Here is a 21578-nt window from a genome sequence, read left to right on the forward strand (position 1 = left end):
TGGTTCCTTAACGTTGGTGTTAGAACGTTCCCTCACCGTTGTCGGAACTCTTGGAACACGATGCGGTTGGGGAAGCCCTGTCTGCAGATACGGATCCCTTCTAGAACCCCGTTACACCTCAACTGTTCCAGAACCAGGTTAGCATCCAGCTTCCCTGCCTACACACACACACAGGAACAATGAGGGAGAGAGAGAGATCAGAGGTGACTCAAGAGAGAGGAGATGAATTGATGAAACGTATATAAATAGCGGTAAGTGTTTTGGGTAAGGGGGATAGTGTCCTACCCTCTTCTCGTGGTTGGGGATGATACAGCGTATGAAGTTGGGCTGTGTGTTGTTCAACGTGGTCATCAGTTTGCCCAGGGATTCCTTGTAGAGCTGACCCACTGTCCTGAACATGCCCTTCTTAGACTTGGTGGCGCTGGGGGCCGAGCTCTCTGACATCTTGGTAATGGTCTCCAGACCCACCACATGGTCCACTGGAAACAGAACAGGGATTATTCATGATCTCTGAGAAGAAAGGCTAGGGGGGGAAAGGTGAGAGGGAGGGAGAAAGAGGAGGAGATGAAAGAGAGAGGGAGGGAGAAAGAGGAGGAGATGAAAGAGAGAGGCAGGGAGAAAGAGGATGAGATGAAAGAGGAGGAGATGAAAGAGAGAGGGAGGGAGAAAGAGGAGGAGATGAAAGAGAGGGAGGGAGAAAGAGGAGGAGATGAAAGAGGAGGAGATGAAAGAGAGAGGGAGGGAGAAAGAGGAGGAGATGAAAGAGAGAGGGAGGGAGAAAGAGGAGGAGATGAAAGAGAGAGGGAGGGAGAAAGAGGAGGAGATGAAAGAGAGAGGGAGGGAGAAAGAGGAGGAGATGAAAGAGGAGGAGATGAAAGAGAGAGGGAGGGAGAAAGAGGAGGAGATGAAAGAGAGGGAGGGAGAAAGAGGAGGAGATGAAAGAGGAGGAGATGAAAGAGAGAGGGAGGGAGAAAGAGGAGGAGATGAAAGAGAGAGGGAGGGAGAAAGAGGAGGAGATGAAAGAGAGAGGCAGGGAGAAAGAGGAGGAGATGAAAGAGAGAGGCAGGGAGAAAGAGGATGAGATGAAAGAGAGAGGGAGGGAGAAAGAGGAGGATATGAAAGAGAGAGGCAGGGAGAAAGAGGAAGAGATGAAAGAGAGAGGCAGGGAGAAAGAGGAGGAGATGAAAGAGAGAGGGAGGGAGAAAGAGGAGGAGATGAAAGAGAGCGGGAGGGAGAAAGAGGAGGAGATGAAAGAGAGAGGGAGGGAGAAAGAGGAGGAGATGAAAGAGAGAGGCAGGGAGAAAGAGGAGGAGATGAAAGAGAGAGGGAGGGAGAAAGAGGAGGAGATGAAAGAGAGAGGGAGGGAGAAAGAGGAGGAGATGAAAGAGAGAGGCAGGGAGAAAGAGGAGGAGATGAAAGAGAGAGGGAGGGAGAAAGAGGAGGAGATGAAAGAGAGAGGGAGGGAGAAGAACAGGTGACAGGCAAGAAGGAGAGACTGAATACTTTAGAATACTGAAGAATACTGATAGGAGTACAGTAAAGTGAATCTGTAGTAGACCAACTGTGCTTGCATCCTAAATAGAACCCTATTCCTTATATACAGTGCACTACTTTTGACCAGAGTGCTATGGGGCCTGGTCTAACGTAGTGTACCACTTAGGGAACAGGGTGCCATTTTGGGACGCTTCCTGTGGCTCACCATCCTTCCAGAGGTCCTGTATGAAGGGGTTGGATGAGTTGTTGAGGAGAGCCGTCACGTTGTCATTCAGAGGGTCCATGTTCTTAGTCAGCCAGTTGGCCCCGTTGTAGTCCACCTATAACACAACCACAATACAACCATAACACAACCACAACACAACCATAACACAACCACAACACAAACATAACACAACCACAACACAACCATGTCACAACCACAACACAACCATAACACAACCACAACACAACCATAACACAACCACAACACAACCATAACACAACCACAACACAACCATAACACAACCATAACACAACCACAACACAAACATAACACAACCATAACACAACCATAACACAACCACAACACAACCATAACACAACCATAACACAACCACAACACAAACATAACACAACCATAACACAACCACAACACAAACATAACACAACCATAACACAACCACAACACAACCACAACACAAACATAACACAACCATAACACAACCACAACACAAACATAACACAACCATAACACAACCACAACACAAACATAACACAACCATAACACAACCACAACACAACCACAACACAAACATAACACAACCACAACACAACACAACCATAACACAACCACAACCATGTTCTCCTTCAATCAGCTGTCCCCATTGTAGTCCACCTGTAACACAATCACGATCATAAAACAACATATCCACAACACAACATAACCACAACCACAACACAACATAACCACAACCACAACACAACATAACCATAACCACAACACAACCATTGTTCTCCGTCAGCCAGCTGGCACTGTTGTAGATCACCTACTGTATAACACAACCACAACACAACACAACCACAACACAACATAACCACAACCACAACATAACCACAACCACAACACAACCATTGTTCTCCGTCAGCCAGCTGGCACTGTTGTAGATCACCTACTGTATAACACAACCACAACACAACATAACCACAACCACAACACAACATAACCACAACACAACCACAACACAACCATTGTTCTCCGTCAGCCAGCTGGCACTGTTGTAGATCACCTACTGTATAACATAACCACAACCACAACACAACATAACCACAACACAACCACAACACAACACAACCACAAACACAACACAACCACAACACAACATAACCACAACCACAACATAACCACAACCACAACACAACATAACCACAACCACAACACAACAACACAACCACAACACAACACAACACAACACAACATAACCACAACATAACCACAACCACAACACAACATAACACAACCACAACACAACATAACCACAACCACAACACAACATAACCACAACCACAACACAACATAACCACAACCACAACACAACCATGTTATTAATCAGCCAGCTGGCCCTGTTGTAGACCACCTACATATAATCTCATCTCACCCTGCTGGCCTAGTGAAGAACTCTTCAGACAGAAATATATAATCTCATCTCACCCTGCCGGCCTAGTGAAGAACTCTTCAGACAGAAATATATAATCTCATCTCACCCTGCCGGCCTCGTGAAGAACTCTTCAGACAGAAATATATAATCTCACCCTGCCGGCCTAGTGAAGAACTCTTCAGACAGAAATATATAATCTCATCTCACCCTGCCGCCCTAGTGAAGAACTCTTCAGACAGAAATATATAATCTCATCTCACCCTGCCGGCCTAGTGAAGAACTCTTCAGACAGAAATATATAATCTCACCCTGCCGGCCTAGTGGAGAACTCTTCAAACAGAAATATATAATCTCACCCTACCAGCCTCGTGAAGAACTATTCAGACAGAAATATATAATCTCACCTCACCCTGCCGGCATAGTGGAGAACTCTTCAGACAGAAATATATAATCTCATCTCACCCTGCCGGCCTAGTGAAGAACTCTTCAGACAGAAATATATAATCTCACCTTGCCAGCGTAGTGGAGAACTCTTCAGACAGAAATATATAATCTCACCTTGCCGGCGTAGTGGAGAACAGAGAAGGCAGTCTTGTCTTTGAGTGATTTGGGTTTGGAGAACTTGCAGTGGGACGTGTGTGTGTTCATCAGCTTCTCAACGAAGGACAAGTCTGTGGCTTTAGGGAACCAGCACTCCTCGTCCAACAGAGCCAAGATACCTGGAGGATTGTTCTAGAAGGGTGGGGGGAGGGTTAGCTTTAGGGATCCAGCACTCCTCATCTAACAGAGCTAAGATACCTGGAGGATTGTTCTAGAAGGGTGAGGGGAGGGTTAGCTTTAGGGAACCGGCACCCATCCGTGTGTGCATTGCTGTAGGTTCAATGTGTACAGTATGTGTGTCTCTGTGTGTGTGTGTGTGTGTTACCGGTCTCTCGATGAGCTCGATGCAGGGCTGCAGGTCCAGGCCGAAGTCTATGAAGGCCCAGTCGATCCCCTCTCTCTTGTACTCCTCCTGCTCCAGGATAAACATGGTGTGGTTGAACAGCTGCTGCAGACGCTCGTTGGTGTAGTTGATGCACAGCTGCTCAAACGAGTTGTCCTGAGGAGAAGGTACATAGTGGTTTACACAGAGCTACAGTACCGTGGTAGTCCCTGAGGAGAAGGTAAATAGTGGTTTACACAGATCTACAGTACCGTGGTAGTCCCTGAGGAGAAGGAGAAGGTACATAGTGGTTTACACAGAGCTACAGTACCATGGTAGTCCCTGAGGAGAAGGAGAAGATACATAGTGGTTTACACAGAGCTACAGTACTGTGGTAGTCCCTGAGGAGAAGGTACATAGTGGTTTACACAGAGCTACAGTACCGTGGTAGTCCCTGAGGAGAAGGAGAAGGTACATAGTGGTTTACACAGAGCTACAGTACTGTGGTAGTCCCTGAGGAGAAGGTACATAGTGGTTTACACAGAGCTACAGTACCGTGGTAGTTCCTGAGGAGAAGGAGAAGGTACATAGTGGTTTACACAGAGCTACAGTACCGTGGTAGTCCCTGAGGAGAAGGTACATAGTGGTTTACACAGAGCTACAGTACCGTGGTAGTCCCTGAGGAGAAGGTACATAGTGGTTTACACAGATCTACAGTACCGTGGTAGTCCCTGAGGAGAAGGTACATAGTGGTTTACACAGAGCTACAGTACCGTGGTAGTCCCTGAGGAGAAGGTACATAGTGATTTACACAGATCTACAGTACCGTGGTAGTCCCTGAGGAGAAGCAGAAGGTACATAGTGGTTTACACAGAGCTACAGTACCCTGGTAGTCCCTGAGGAGAAGGTAAATAGTGGTTTACACAGATCTACAGTACCGTGGTAGTCCCTGAGGAGAAGGTACATAGTGGTTTACACAGAGCTACAGTACCTGGTAGTCCCTGAGGAGAAGGAGAAGGTACATAGTGGTTTACACAGAGCTACAGTACCATGGTAGTCCCTGAGGAGAAGGAGAAGATACATAGTGGTTTACACAGAGCTACAGTACCATGGTAGTCCCTGAGGAGAAGGAGAAGGTACATAGTGGTTTACACAGAGCTACAGTACCCTGGTAGTCCCTGAGGAGGGGAGATGGGAGAGATGGATGTGAACATAGAGGTACTGCTCACCTCATAGTCCTGTACATCAGGTCTGCATCCCAAATGACACCCTATTCCCTATTTAGTGCACTACTTTGACCAGGGTCGTAGGGGGTGTTTTTAATTGTGGGAAAATAATAATCATAGTAGTTAATGTTCTGGGGAAATGTCCCTTTTGGGAGGTAGATGGGGCTCCCAAATCGCTACGTTTACCCATTTTAAATGGTTTAAATTTCAGTAATATAGCAGATGCTCGAATCCAGAGTGAATTACAGTCGTGGGTACATCATTTTATTTTACCGGTCCTCCATGGAAATCGAACCCACAACCTTGGCGTTGCGATGCGCCATGAGCTACCAACTGGCCTCACGGGACCCCTGCTGAATTCCTTTCTCTGTCAATTTAAAGAGGATGCTCCTCAATCTCACCTCAAAGATTTCGAAGCCAGCGATGTCGAGGATCCCCAGGAATGATGCTCCTTTACGTTTGGCCTTATCCAGAGTCTTATTCACCCTGGCCAGGATCCACCTGAACAACCTCTCATACATGGCCTTCGCTAGGGCCTCGATGGCAAAGTCAGCCTGGGGGAGAGGGAGGGAGAGAGGGAGGGGGAGAGGGAGGGAGGGGGAGGGGGAGAGGGAGGGAGGGGGGAGAAGGAGAGAGGGAGGGGGAGAAGGAGAGAGGGAGGGGGAATGAGGGAGGGGAGAGAGAGGGAGGGAGGGGGAGAGAGGGAGGGGGAGAGAGGGAGAGAGGGGGAGAAGGAGAGAGGGAGGGGGAGAGAGGGAGAGAGGGGAGGGGGAAGGAGAGAGGGAGGGGGGAGAGAGGGGAGGGGGAGGGAGGGGGAGAGGGAGGGAGAGGGAGAGAGGGGAGGGGGAGAAGGGAGGGGGAGAGAGGGAGAGGGAGAGGGAGGGAGGGGAGAGGGAGAGGGAGAGAGGGGGGGAGAGAGGGAGAGGAGGGGGAGAGAGGGAGAGAGAGGGGAGAGGGGGAGGGAGAGAGGGAGAGGGAGAGAGGGAGAGAGGGAGGGGGAGGAGAGGGAGGGAGGGGGAGGGAGGGGGGAGGGAGGGGGAGAGAGGAGGGAGGGAGGGAGAAGGAGAGAGGGGGAGAGAGGGAGGGGGGGGGGAGAGAGAGGGAGAGAGGGAGGGGGAGAGAGGGAGGGGGAGAAGGAGAGAGGGAGAGAGGGAGGGGGGGAGGAGAGAGGGAGGGGGAGAGAGGGAGGGAGGGGGGGAGAGAGGGGAGGGAGGGGGAGAGAGGGAGAGGGAGAGAGGGAGGGGGAGAAGGAGGGGGAGAGAGGGAGAGGGAGAGAGGGAGAGGGGGAAGGAGAGAGGGAGGGGGAGAGGGAGGGAGGGAGGGGGAGAGAGGGAGAGGGGAGAGAGGGAGGGGGAGAGGGAGGGGAGGGGGAGAGAGGGAGAGAGGGAGAGGGGAGGGGGAGAGAGGGAGAGGGAGAGAGGGGAGGGGGAGGGAGGGGGGAGGGGAGAGGGAGGGAGAGAGGGGGAGAAGGGGGAGAGAGGGAGAGGGAGAGAGGGAGAGAGGGAGGGGGAAGGAGAGAGGGAGGGGGAGAGAGGGAGGGAGGGGGAGAGAGGGAGGGAGGGAGAGAGGGAGAGAGGGAGAAGGAGGAGAGGGAGAAGGAGAGAGAGAGGAGAGAGGGAGGGGGAGAGAGGGAGGGGGAGAGAGGGAGGGAGGAAGGGGGAGAGAGGGAGGGGGAGGGGGAGAAGGAGAGAGGGGGAGAGAGGGAGGGGGAGAGAGGGAGGGGGAGAGAGGGAGGGAGAAGGAGAGAGGGAGGGGGGGGAGAGAGAGAGAGGGAGGGGGAGAAGGAGAGAGGGAGGGGGAGAGAGGGAGAGGGAGAGGGAGAGAGGGAGAGGGAGAGGGAGAGGGGAGAAGGAGAGAGAGAGAGGGAGAGAGGGAGGGGAGAGAGAGGGAGGGAGGGAGAAGGAGAGAAAGAGAGGGAGAGAGGGAGGGGGAGAGAGGGAGGGAGGAAGGGGGAGAGAGGGAGAGGGAGAGGGAGAGAGGGAGAAGGAGAGAGAGAGAGGGAGAGAGGGAGGGGGAGAGAGGGAGGGAGGAAGGGGGAGAGAGGGAGAGAGAGAGAGGAGAGAGAGAGAGAGACAGTGAGTGTGTGAAACGTCATCTGGTCTGCCTCCACGTACAGTCCTGTCTCTGACTAAAGCTTCTCCTAAAGAAGGGCTATGTACCATAACATCTGGTCTGCCTCCACGTACAGTCCTGTCTCTGACTAAAGCTTCTCCTAGAGAAGGGCTATGTACTATAACTACTTATGGCTTCAGATACATTATATGTTGCCAGGTCTCTGTTGAAAATAAGATTAAACTTTTAACTGAACATGTGAGAGGAAGGTATTGTACAATTAAGTTGAATCTAGAATAGAATAGAGTAGAATACAATAGACTAGAGAATAATAAAATAGAGTAGAGTAGAATAGAGTAGAATACAATAGACAAGAGAATAATAAAATAGAGTAGAGTAGAATAGCGTTGAGTAGAGTAGAATAGAGTAGAATAGAGTAGAGTAGAATAGAGTAGAGTAGAATAGAGTTGAGTAGAGTAGAATAGAGTAGAATAGAGAGTAGAATAGAGTAGAATAGAGTAGAGTTGAATAGAGTAGAATAGAGTAGAATATAATATATTAGAGATTAATAGAGTAGAGTAGAGTTAAATATAGTAGATTAGACTAGAGTAGGGTAGAATAGAGTAGAATATAATAGATTAGAATATAATATAGTAGAATAGATTAGAATACAGTAGAATATAATAGATTAGAATAGAGTAGAATGTAATAGATTAGAGTAGAATAGAGTAGAATATAATAGAGTAGAATATAATATATTAGAATAGAGTAGAATATCTAGAGTAGACTAGAGTTGAATAGAGTAGAGTTAACTAGAGTAGGTTAGAATAGTGTAGAGTTGAATAGAACAGAGTAGAATAGGGTAGAACATAATAGAACATAGAGTAGTAGAACATAGAGTAGAACAGAGTAGAATATAATATATTAGAATATAATAGATTAGAGTTGAATAGAGTAGAGTAGAGTTAAATATAGTAGATTAGAATAGAGTAGATTAGAATAGAGTAGAATATAATAGAGTAGAATATAATATATTAGAATAGAGTAGAATATAATAGAATAGAGTTGAATAGAGTAGAGTTAACTAGAGTAGATTAGAATAGTGTAGAGTTGAATAGAACAGAGTAGAATAGGGTAGAACATAATAGAACATAGAGTAGTAGAAAATAGAGTAGAACAGAGTAGAATAGAGTAGTGTTGAATAGAGTAGAATATAGTAGAGAAGACTAGAGTAGAACATAATAGTTGATTAAAGGGAAGAAGGGAGTTTAATAGAATAGAATAGAGTAGATTCGAGTAGTGTATATTTGAATACAACACAATAGAGTAGAATAGCTTATAACAGAATAAATTAGAGTATAATAGAGTACAATAGAATAGAGTAGAACATAATAGAATGGAGTCAAACAGAGTTGAATAGAATAGAGTAGAGTTGAATAGAGTAGAGTTGAATAGAGTAGAGTTGAATAGAATAGAGTTGAGTTGAATAGAGTAGAGTAGAGTTGAATAGAATAGAGTAGAGTTGAATAGAGTAGAGTTGAATAGAATAGAGTAGAGTTGAATACAGAGTTGAATAGAATAGAGTAGAGTTGAATAGAGTAGAGTTGAATAGAATAGAGTTGAATAGAATTGGGTAGATTACAGTAGTTTAGAGTTGAATATAATAGAGTAGAATAAAATAGAATAGAGCAGAATATACTATAGTTGAATAGAACAGAGCATAAAACAACATAATAAAGTAGAACAGAAAAGAGTCGAATAGAATATAGTAGAATAGAATAGAGTAGAATACAGAGTAGAGTAGAAAACAGTCGAATAGAGCAGAATAGAATATAGTAGAATAGAATAAAATACAGAGTAGAGTAGAAAACAGTAGAATAGAACAGAATAGAATATAGTAGAATAGAATAGAGTAAAATACAGAGTAGAGTAGAATAGAAAACAGAATATAGTAGAAATCGAAAAATAGAACAGAACAGAATATAGTAGAATAGAATAAAATACAGAGTAGAGTAGAAAACAGTAGAATAGAACAGAATAGAATATAGTAGAATAGAATCGAGTAAAATACAGAGTAGAGTAGAAAACAGTAGAATAGAACAGAACAGAATACAGTAGAATAGAATAAAATACAGAGTAGAGTAGAAAACAGTAGAATAGAACAGAACAGAATACAGTAGAATAGAATAAAATACAGAGTAGAGTAGAAAACAGTCGAATAGAGCAGAACAGAATACAGTAGAATAGAATAAAATACAGAGTAGAGTAGAAAACAGTCGAATAGAGCAGAATAGAATATAGTAAATTGAGTAGAGTAGAATAGAGTAGAGTTGAATAGAGTCGAGTTGAATAGAATAGAGTAGAACAGAGTAGAGTTGAATAGAGTAGAGTTGAACATAATAGAGTAAAATATAACAAAGTAGAACCGAGTAGAATAGAATAAAGTAGAATTTAATATAATAGAGTAGAGCAGAGTAGAATATAATAGAATAGAGTAGAGATGAATATAATAAAGTAGAATTTAATATAATAGAGTAGAGCAGAGTAGAATATAATAGAGTAGAATGGAGTATAATATAATACTGAAGAACAGAATATAGGTGAATAGAATAGAGTAGAATAGAAGAGTACCTGCTCCTTGGTCTGAGCCTTCTGCACCACCTCTCTGCCCACCTTGATACGGGGGGTGAGGACGGAACGGGTGAAGTCTGTTACGTTGATACCCTGCAGGTGGCACACTTTCTGAGCCGCTGAAGAGAGAGAGAGAAGAGAGGGGGAGGTGGGAGGAAGAGAGAGAGAGGGGAGGGGGGAGGAGGAGAGAGAGGGGGGGAGGAGTGAGAGAGAGAGAAGGGAGGAAGAGAGAGAGAAGAGAAGAGGAGAAATGGAAAGAGAGAGAGAAAGATTAGTTGTACTGTATGTTACCTGTTATCTTTCTTACCTGTGTTAGTGGTATGTTACCTGTTGTCTTTCTTACCTGTGTTAGTGGTATGTTACCTGTTGTCTTTCTTACCTGTGTTAGTGGTATGTTACCTGTTGTCTTTCTTACCTGTGTTAGTGGTATGTTACCTGTTGTCTTTCTTACCTGTGTTAGTGGTATGTTACCTGTTGTCTTTCTTACCTGTGTTAGTGGTATGTTACCTGTTGTCTTTCTTACCTGTGTTAGTGGTATGTTACCTGTTGTCTTTCTTACCTGTGTTAGTGGTATGTTACCTGTTGTCTTTCTTACCTGTGTTAGTGGTATGTTACCTGTTGTCTTTCTTACCTGTGTTAGTGGTATGTTACCTGTTGTCTTTCTTACCTGTGTTAGTGGTATGTTACCTGTTGTCTTTCTTACCTGTGTTTGTGGTATGTTACCTGTTGTCTTTCTTACCTGTGTTAGTGGTATGTTACCTGTTGTCTTTCTTACCTGTGTTAGTGGTATGTTACCTGTTATCTTTCTTACCTGTGTTCGTAGTATGTTACCTGTTATCTTTCTTACCTGTGTTAGTGGTATGTTACCTGCTGTCTTTCTTACCTGTGATTTCCTCTCTGTGTTATCTGTGCTAAATGTAAACTGTAGCTTGTTTCAAGCTTGTGTTACTGTGAACAAACTATGTTGCTATCTGTGTTGCTCCTACCTGTGTGATGTCATGTCTCACCTGTGTTGATTCTACCTGTGTGGTGTCATGTCTCACCTGTGTTGATTCTACCCGTGTGATGTCATGTCTCACCTGTGTTGATTCTACCTGTGTGATGTCATGTCTCACCTATGTGGTTACTACCTGTGTGATGTCATGTCTCACCTGTGTTTCTCCTACCTGTGTGATGTCATGTCACACCTGTGTTGCTCCTACCTGTGTGATGTCATGTCTCACCTGTGTTTCTCCTACCTGTGTGATGTCATGTCTCACCTGTGTTGATTCTACCTGTGTGATGTCATGTCTCACCTGTGTTGCTCCTACCTGTGTGATGTCATGTCTCACTTGTGTTGCTCCTACCTGTGTGATGTCATGTCTCACCTGTGTTGATTCTACCTGTGTGATGTCATGTCACACCTGTGTGGTTACTACCTGTGTGATGTCATGTCACACCTGTGTGGTTACTACCTGTGTGATGTCATGTCACACCTGTGTGGTTACTACCTGTGTGATGTCATGTCACACCTATGTTGTTACTACCTGTGTGATGTCATGTCACACCTATGTTGTTACTACCTGTGTGATGTCATGTCTCAACTGTGTTGCCCCTACCTTTATGATGTAATGTCTAACCTGTGTTGCTCCTACCTGTGTGATGTCATGTCTCACCTGTGTTTCTCCTACCTGTGTGATGTCATGTCTCACCTGTGTTGATTCTACCTGTGTGATGTCATGTCTCACCTGTGTTGCTCCTACCTGTGTGATGTCATGTCTCACCTGTGTTGATTCTACCTGTGTGGTGTCATGTCTCACCTGTGTTGATTCTACCCGTGTGATGTCATGTCTCACCTGTGTTTCTCCTACCTGTGTGATGTCATGTCTCACCTGTGTTGATTCTACCTGTGTGATGTCATGTCTAACTTGTGTTGATTCTACCTGTGTGATGTCATGTCTCACCTGTGTTTCTCCTACCTGTGTGATGTCATGTCTCACCTGTGTTGCTCCTACCTGTGTGATGTCATGTCTAACCTGTGTTTCTCCTACCTGTGTGATGTCATGTCTCACCTGTGTTGCTCCTACCTGTGTGATGTCATGTCTAACCTGTGTTTCTCCTACCTGTGTGATGTCATGTCTCACCTGTGTTGCTCCTACCTGTGTGATGTCATGTCTAACCTGTTTTTCTCCTACCTGCGTGATGTCATGTCTAACAAATTGCTGCTACTACCTGTGTGATGTCATGTTTCACCTGGGTTACTACCTGTGTGATGTCATGTATCACCTGGGTTACTACCTGTGTGATGTCATGTATCACCTGGGTTACTACCTGTGTGATGTCATGTTTCACCTGGGTTACTACCTGTGTGATGTCATGTTTCACCTGGGTTACTACCTGTGTGATGTCATGTATCACCTGTGTTGTCGGGCATGGTGGCCTGCTCATTGTTCCTCTCCTTGTTGAACTTAATGTTCCCCAGCTGGAGCACAGTGGAGACCACCTTCATCATGCCTAGAGAGAGGAGAGAAGAGAGAGGGATGAGGAGAGTGGGAGGAGAGACAGACATCACTGAGAGAGACAACAGAAAGAGAGAGAGCCCTACTCCTACCTATCCCCACATCCTCAAGAGAGAGAGCCCTACTCCTACCTCCTCAAGAGAGAGCCCTCATCCCCCTATCCCCATCCTCAAGAGAGAGAGCCCTACTCCTATCCCCACATCCTCAAGAGAGAGAGCTCCTACCTATCCCCACATCCTCAAGAGAGAGCCCTACCCCCTACCTATCCCCACATCCTCAAGAGAGAGAGCCCTACCCCCTACCCCACATCCTCAAGAGAGAGAGCCCTCCCCCTATCCCCACATCCTCAAGAGAGAGAGCCCTACTCCTACCTATCCCCACATCCTCAATCCTCAGAGAGAGCCCTACTCCTACCTATCCCCACATCCTCAAGAGAGAGAGCCCTACTCCTACCTATCCCCACATCCTCAAGAGAGAGAGACCTATCCCCACATCCTCAAGAGAGAGAGCCCTACTCCTACCTATCCCCACATCCTCAAGAGAGAGAGCCCTACTCCTACCTATCCCCACATCCTCAAGAGAGAGAGCCCTACCCCTACCTATCCCCACATCCTCAAGAGAGAGAGCCCTACTCCTACCTATCCCCACATCCTCAAGAGAGAGAGCCCTACTCCTACCTATCCCCACATCCTCAAGAGAGAGAGCCCTACTCCTACCTATCCCCACATCCTCAAGAGAGAGCCCCTACCCCTACCTATCCCCACATCCTCAAGAGAGAGAGCCCTACCCCTACCTATCCCCACGTCCTCAAGAGAGAGCCCTACCCCTACCTATCCCCACATCCTCAAGTCCTCAAGAGAGAGAGCCCTACTCCTACCTATCCCCACATCCTCAAGAGAGAGAGCCCTACTCCTACCTATCCCCACATCCTCAAGAGAGAGAGCCCTACTCCTACCTATCCCCACATCCTCAAGAGAGAGAGAGAGAGAGCCCTACTCCTACCTATCCCCACATCCTCAAGAGAGAGAGCCCTATCTCCTACCTATCCCCACATCCTCAAGAGAGAGAGCCCTACCTACCTACCTCCTCAAGAGAGAGAGCCCTCCCCACATCCTCAAGAGAGAGAGCCCTACTCCTACCTATCCCCACATCCTCAAGAGAGAGAGCCCTACTCCTACCTATCCCCACATCCTCAAGAGAGAGAGCCCTACTCCTACCTATCCCCACATCCTCAAGAGAGAGAGCCCTACTCCTACCTATCCCCACATCCTCAAGAGAGCCCTACTCCTACCTATCCCCACATCCTCAAGAGAGAGAGCCCTCCCTACCTATCCCCACATCCTCAAGAGAGAGAGCCCTACTCCTACCTATCCCCACATCCTCAAGAGAGAGAGCCCTACCCCTACCTATCCCCACGTCCTCAAGAGAGAGAGCCCTACTCCTACCTATCCCCACATCCTCAAGAGAGAGAGCCCTACTCCTACCTATCCCCACATCCTCAAGAGAGAGAGCCCTACTCCTACCTATCCCCACATCCTCAAGAGAGAGAGCCCTACTCCTACCTATCCCCACATCCTCAAGAGAGAGAGCCCTACTCCTACCTATCCCCACATCCTCAAGAGAGAGAGCCCTACCCCTACCTATCCCCACATCCTCAAGAGAGAGAGCCCTACCCCTACCTATCCCCACATCCTCAAGAGAGAGCGAGCCCTACTCCTACCTATCCCCACATCCTCAAGAGAGAGAGCCCTACTCCTACCTATCCCCACATCCTCAAGAGAGAGAGCCCTACTCCTACCTATCCCCACATCCTCAAGAGAGAGAGCCCTACTCCTACCTATCCCCACATCCTCAAGAGAGAGAGCCCTACTCCTACCTATCCCCACATCCTCAAGAGAGAGAGCCCTACTCCTACCTATCCCCACATCCTCAAGAGAGAGCGAGAGAACGACGGAAGGACAGAGAAAGACAAAGTGAGGTGGAGAAAGAGAATGATAGACTAAAAGCCAGACAGCCCTTTCCTTCCCTCCAGTACCTGTCCTCTCATCCTCAGACAGCCCTCCCCTCCCTCCAGTACCTGTCCTCTCGTCCTCAGAGACAGCCCTCCCCTCCCTCCAGTACCTGTCCTCTCGTCCTCAGAGAAACCCATGATCTCCCCTCCCTCCAGTACCTGTCCTCTCGTCCTCAGAGAAACCCATGATCTCCCCTCCCTCCAGTAGCTGTCCTCTCGTCCTCAGGGAGACCCATGATCTCCCCTCCCTCCAGTACCTGTCCACTCGTCCTCAGAGAAACCCATGATCTCCCCTCCCTCCAGTACCTGTCCTCTCGTCCTCAGAGAAACTCCATGATCTCCCCTCCCTCCAGTACCTGTCCTCTCGTCCTCAGAGAAACCCATGATCTCCCCTCCCTCCAGTACCTGTCCTCTCGTCCTCAGAGAAACCCATGATCTCCCCTCCCTCCAGTACCTGTCCTCTCGTCCTCAGAGAAACCCATGATCTCCCCTCCCTCCAGTACCTGTCCTCTCGTCCTCAGAGAAACCCATGATCTCCCCTCCCTCCAGTACCTGTCCTCTCGTCCTCAGAGAAACCCATGATCTCCCCTCCCTCCAGTACCTGTCCTCTCGTCCTCAGAGAAACCCATGATCTCCATGGCCTCCAGTGTTTCTATGAACATCTGATCATCTTCCTGACCAGGCACCTCCACGTGACCTGCCACCAGGAACCGGTAGGCCCCGAAATCCTCCAGTAACAGCTCCTCTATTCAGGAACAGACAGGAGAGGAGGAACTGTATGGTTACACACTATATAATTAAATAAGGCCTGAGGCCTGTCCATCCATCTATCTATCTATCTATCTATCTATCTATCTATCTATCTATCTATCTATCTATCTATCTATCTATCTATCTATCTATCTATCTATCTATCTATCTATCTACAGTGCCTTGCGAAAGTATTCAGCCCCCTTGAACTTTGTGACCTTTTGCCACATTTCAGGCTTCAAACATAAAGATATAAAACTGTATTTTTTTGTGAAGAATCAACAACAAGTGGGACACGATCATGAAGTGGAACGACATTTATTGGATATTTCAAACTTTTTTAACAAATCAAAAACTGAAAAATTGGGCGTGCAAAATTATTCAGCCCCTTTACTTTCAGTGCAGCAAACTCTCTCCAGAAGTTCAGTGAGGATCTCTGAATGATCCAATGTTGACCTAAATGACTAATGATGATAAATACAATCCACCTGTGTGTAAACAAGTCTCCGTGTAAATGCACCTGCACTGTGATAGTCTCAGAGGTCCGTTAAAAGCGCAGAGAGCATCATGAAGAACAAGGAACACACCAGGCAGGTCCGAGATACTGTTGTGAAGAAGTTTAAAGCCGGATTTGGATACAAAAAGATTTCCCAAGCTTTAAACATCCCAAGGAGCACTGTGCAAGCGATAATATTGAAATGGAAGGAGTATCAGACCACTGCAAATCTACCAAGAACTGGCCGTCCCTCTAAACTTTCAGCTCATACAAGGAGAAACTGATCAGAGATGCAGCCAAGAGGCCCATGATCACTCTGGATGAACTGCAGAGATCTACAGCTGAGGTGGGACACTCTGTCCATAGGACAACAATCAGTCGTATATTGCACAAATCTGGCCTTTATGGAAGAGTGGCAAGAAAGCCATTTCTTAAAGATATCCATAAAAAGTGTCGTTTAAAGTTTGCCACAAGCCACCTGGGAGACACACCAAACATGTGGAAGAAGGTGCTCTGGTCAGATGAAACCAAAATGGAACTTTTTGGCAACAATGCAAAACGTTATGTTTGGCGTAAAAGCAACACAGCTCATCACCCTGAACACACCATCCCCACTGTCAAACATGGTGGTGGCAGCATCATGGTTTGGGCCTGCTTTTCTTCAGCAGGGACAGGGAAGATGGTTAAAATTGATGGGAAGATGGATGGAGCCAAATACAGGACCATTCTGGAAGAAAACCTGATGGAGTCTGCAAAAGACCCGAGACTGGGACGGAGATTTGTCTTCCAACAAGACAATGATCCAAAACATAAAGCAAAATCTATATCTATCTCCTCTCACCCTTTAGTTGGTCCTTCGCTCCGGCCACCATGTAGTAAAAGATATGAAAGGCTCTCTCTATCTTGGCTTGGCGGATACAGCGAGACTTCTCCAGCAGGTCTGGTGGACAGGGGAGGGTCAAAGACAAAAACCCTCTGTGGTGCAGGAACAAGACACTGCATTTGACGTTGGGACAGTTTCCCCCGACACGCATGAAATATGAATATGAAGTCTTCATTGAACATGTTTTTTAGTCCGGGACTAGGGTTTAACCTGTGTCCGGGAAACTGTCCCTTAGGTGTGTTTTAATATCTCCCGAATCTCTAAAAGATGAATTAAACACCTACAATACATCTCTATGAGGAGCCCAGAGTCTGTAGGAAGAGGAAGTATATTTAGAGGAAGTATATTTAGAGGAAGTATATTTAGAGGAAGTATATTTCATGAGGATACAGGTATCGATGTTGGCTCCAACCAGGAATCCGGTCACGTCAAAGTTGAGCTTAATAAACTTGCCCTGTGAGGAGAGAGATGTAGGACACTGTATATATGAGGAGAGAGATGTAGGATACTGTATATATGAGGAGAGAGATGTAGGATACTGTATATGAGGAGAGAGATGTAGGACACTGTATATGTGAGGAGAGAGATGTAGGACACTGTATATGTGAGGAGAGATGTAGGATACTGTATATATGAGGAGAGAGATGTAGGATACTGTATATATGAGGAGAGAGATGTAGGATACTGTATGTATGAGGAGAGATATGTAGGATACTGTATATGAGGAGAGAGATGTAGGATACTGTATATGAGGAGAGAGATGTAGGATACTGTATATGTGAGGAGAGATGTAGGATACTGTATATATGAGGAGAGAGATGTAGGATACTGTATATGTGAGGAGAGAGATGTAGGATACTGTATATGAGGAGAGATGTAGGATACTGTATATATGAGGAGAGAGATGTAGGATACTGTATATATGAGGAGGAGAGAGATGTAGGATACTGTATATGAGGAGAGATGTAGGATACTGTATATGATAGGATACTGTATATGAGGAGAGAGATGTAGGATACTGTATATGAGGAGAGAGATGTAGGATACTGTATATATGAGGAGAGAGATGTAGGATACTGTATATATGAGGAGAGAGATGTAGGATACTGTATATATGAGGAGAGAGATGTAGGATACTGTATATGAGGAGAGAGATGTAGGATACTGTATATGAGGAGAGATGTAGGATACTGTATATGAGGAGAGAGATGTAGGATACTGTATATATGAGGAGAGAGATGTAGGATACTGTATATGAGGAGAGATGTAGGATACTGTATATGAGGAGAGAGATGTAGGATACTGTATATGAGGAGAGATGTAGGATACTGTATATGTGAGGAGAGAGATGTAGGATACTGTATATGAGGAGAGATGTAGGATACTGAATACATGAGGAGAGAGATGTAGGATACTGTATATGAGGAGAGAGATGTAGGATACTGTATATATGAGAGAGATGTAGGATACTGTATATATGAGGAGAGAGATGTAGGATACTGTATATATGAGGAGAGAGATGTAGGATACTGTATATATGAGGAGAGAGATGTAGGATACTGTATATGAGGAGAGATGTAGGATACTGTATATGAGGAGAGATGTAGGATACTGTATATGAGGAGAGATGTAGGATACTGTATATATGAGGAGAGATGTAGGATACTGTATATATGAGGAGAGATGTATGATACTGTATATGAGGAGAGATGTAGGATACTGTATATGAGGAGAGATGTAGGATACTGTATATGAGGAGAGATGTAGGATACTGTATATGTGAGGAGAGAGATGTAGGATACTGTATATGAGGAGAGAGATGTAGGATACTGTATATGTGAGGAGAGAGATGTAGGATACTGTATATGTGAGGAGAGAGATGTAGGATACTGTATATGTGAGGAGAGAGATGTAGGATACTGTATATATGAGGAGAGATGTATGATACTGTATATGAGGAGAGATGTAGGATACTGTATATGAGGAGAGATGTAGGATCCTGTATATGAGGAGAGATGTAGGATACTGTATATGTGAGGAGAGAGATGTAGGATACTGTATATGAGGAGAGAGATGTAGGATACTGTATATGAGGAGAGATGTAGGATACTGTATATGTGAGGAGAGAGATGTAGGATACTGTATATGTGAGGAGAGAGATGTAGGATACTGTATATGAGGAGAGATGTAGGATACTGTATATGAGGAGAGATGTAGGATACTGTATATGTGAGGAGAGAGATGTAGGATACTGTATATGAGGAGAGAGATGTAGGATACTGTATATGAGGAGAGATGTAGGATACTGTATATGTGAGGAGAGAGATGTAGGATACTGTATATGTGAGGAGAGAGATGTAGGATACTGTATATGAGGAGAGAGATGTAGGATACTGTATATGAGGAGAGAGATGTAGGATACTGTATATATGAGGAGAGATGTAGGATACTGTATATGTGAGGAGAGAGATGCAGGATACTGTATATGAGGAGAGAGATGTAGGATACTGTATATGAGGAGAGAGATGTAGGATACTGTATATGAGGAGAGATGTAGGATACTGTATATGAGGAGAGATGTAGGATACTGTATATGAGGAGAGATGTAGGATACTGTATATGAGGAGAGATGTAGGATACTGTATATGAGGAGAGATGTAGGATACTGTATATGTGAGGAGAGAGATGTAGGATACTGTATATGTGAGGAGAGAGATGTAGGATACTGTATATGTGAGGAGAGAGATGTAGGATACTGTATATATGAGGAGAGAGATGTAGGATACTGTATATGTGAGGAGAGAGATGTAGGATACTGTATATATGAGGAGAGAGATGTAGGATACTGTATATATGAGGAGAGAGATGTAGGATACTGTATATGAGGAGAGAGATGTAGGATACTGTATATGAGGAGAGATGTAGGATACTGTATATGAGGAGAGAGATGTAGGATACTGTATATATGAGGAGAGAGATGTAGGATACTGTATATATGAGGAGAGAGATGTAGGATAATGTATATGAGGAGAAAGATGTAGGATACTGTATATGAGGAGAGATGTAGGATACTGTATATGAGGAGAGAGATGTAGGATACTGTATATGAGGAGAGAGATGTAGGATACTGTATATATGAGGAGAGAGATGTAGGATACTGTATATGAGGAGAGATGTAGGATACTGTATATGTGAGGAGAGATGTAGGATACTGTATATGAGGAGAGATGTAGGATACTGTATATGAGGAGAGAGATGTAGGACACTGTATATATGAGGAGAGAGATGTAGGATACTGTATATATGAGGAGAGAGATTTACATTTTACATTTAATGTAGGATACTGTATATATGAGGAGAGAGATGTAGGATACTGTATATGAGGATACTGTATATGAGGAGAGATGTAGGATACTGTATATGTGAGGAGAGATGTAGGATACTGTATATGTGAGGAGAGATGTAGGATACTGTATATATGAGGAGAGAGATGTAGGATACTGTATATATGAGGAGAGAGATGTAGGATACTGTATATGAGGATACTGTATATGAGGAGAGATGTAGGATACTGTATATGTGAGGAGAGATGTAGGATACTGTATATGTGAGGAGAGATGTAGGATACTGTATATATGAGGAGAGAGATGTAGGATACTGTATATATGAGGAGAGAGATGTAGGATACTGTATATATGAGGAGAGAGATGTAGGATACTGTATATGTGAGAGAGAGATGTAGGATACTGTATATATGAGTAGAGAGATGTAGGATACTGTATATATGAGGAGAGAGATGTAGGATACTGTATATATGAGGAGAGATGTAGGATACTGTATATATGAGTACCGAGCTCTTGATAAATGTCATGACAAGGACTAACAGTCTGTATTATAATAACAAGGACTAACAGTCTGTATTATAATAACAAGGACTAACAGTCTGTATTATAATAACAAGGACTAACAGTCTGTATTATAATAACAAGGACTAACAGTCTGTATTATAATAACAAGGACTAACAGTCTGTATTATAATAACAAGGACTAACAGTCTGTATTATAATAACAAGGACTAACAGTCTGTATTATAATAACAAGGACTAACAGTCTGTATTATAATAACAAGGACTAACAGTCTGTATTATAATAACAAGGACTAACAGTCTGTATTATAATAACAAGGACTAACAGTCTGTATTATAATAACAAGGACTAACAGTCTGTATTATAATAACAAGGACTAACAGTCTGTATTATAATAACAAGGAACAGCAGTCTATCCTCTAATAACAAGGGACTGGTGCCAGGAGATTTTCCTGACTTCGTAATCCAACCGGGAAAGACTCTGGGTCCTAGTTAAAAGCTTTAATTAAGTTAGTAGTAAGAGAGAGCGATGGAATGAATTAATTCATTTAATTTGACATTTTTTAAAAATATATATAGTTTTGTTTGAAAAGAGTGTGTAATAATGTCTGAGCGTGTGTAAACTGTGAGTTAATTACGAATCGTGAGGAGTTGTCGTTCTTGATGGTCTTGGCGTTCCCGAAGGCTTCCAGTATGGGGTTAGCCTGCAGCAGCTGCTTCTCTAGCTCCCCCTGTAGGGCAAAACGGGGGAAAGCAGGAAAAAACAATCACATATGTCCAACATATCTGTGATGTCACAATTATATTGTGATGTCACTTCATGAATATTACCAGAGAATGATGTCACAAGACAGAACAACACAAGTTATGTCACACTGTACAACAACAAAGAAATGGACAACAGAAACACACACTTTTTTTTAGTACACTACAATGCAGTGCAACAGACACAGAGCAAAACACAGTCAGTGAGATGTAGCATAGCAACCACTCAGAGAGATTCGTGAAAAGATTATTATGGGGTGACTTTGATGTTTCACACACTATTTTTAAATGTCATACAGGCCACTACTTTCGAACACACAGACAGGTCCATCAGCAGTTAATAGTG

At 44.8% G+C, this 21578-nt stretch overlaps 1 protein-coding gene across 1 annotated transcript in view; it reads right to left on the reverse strand.

The window, feature by feature from the left end:
* Positions 1-21578, reverse strand: part of LOC124020271 (myosin-11-like) — a 125859-nt gene that overhangs the window by 70542 nt on the left and 33739 nt on the right. The window contains 12 exon segments of the mRNA XM_046335616.1: positions 37-158; positions 286-479; positions 1700-1814; positions 3690-3863; positions 4057-4230; positions 5681-5833; positions 9963-10081; positions 12360-12455; positions 15073-15216; positions 16559-16657; positions 16991-17054; positions 21106-21198. Coding sequence (XP_046191572.1) covers positions 37-158; positions 286-479; positions 1700-1814; positions 3690-3863; positions 4057-4230; positions 5681-5833; positions 9963-10081; positions 12360-12455; positions 15073-15216; positions 16559-16657; positions 16991-17054; positions 21106-21198 — 1547 coding nt within the window.

Source organism: Oncorhynchus gorbuscha, unplaced genomic scaffold (genome assembly GCF_021184085.1).
Source record: "Oncorhynchus gorbuscha isolate QuinsamMale2020 ecotype Even-year unplaced genomic scaffold, OgorEven_v1.0 Un_scaffold_794, whole genome shotgun sequence".
NCBI lineage: Eukaryota > Metazoa > Chordata > Actinopteri > Salmoniformes > Salmonidae > Oncorhynchus > Oncorhynchus gorbuscha.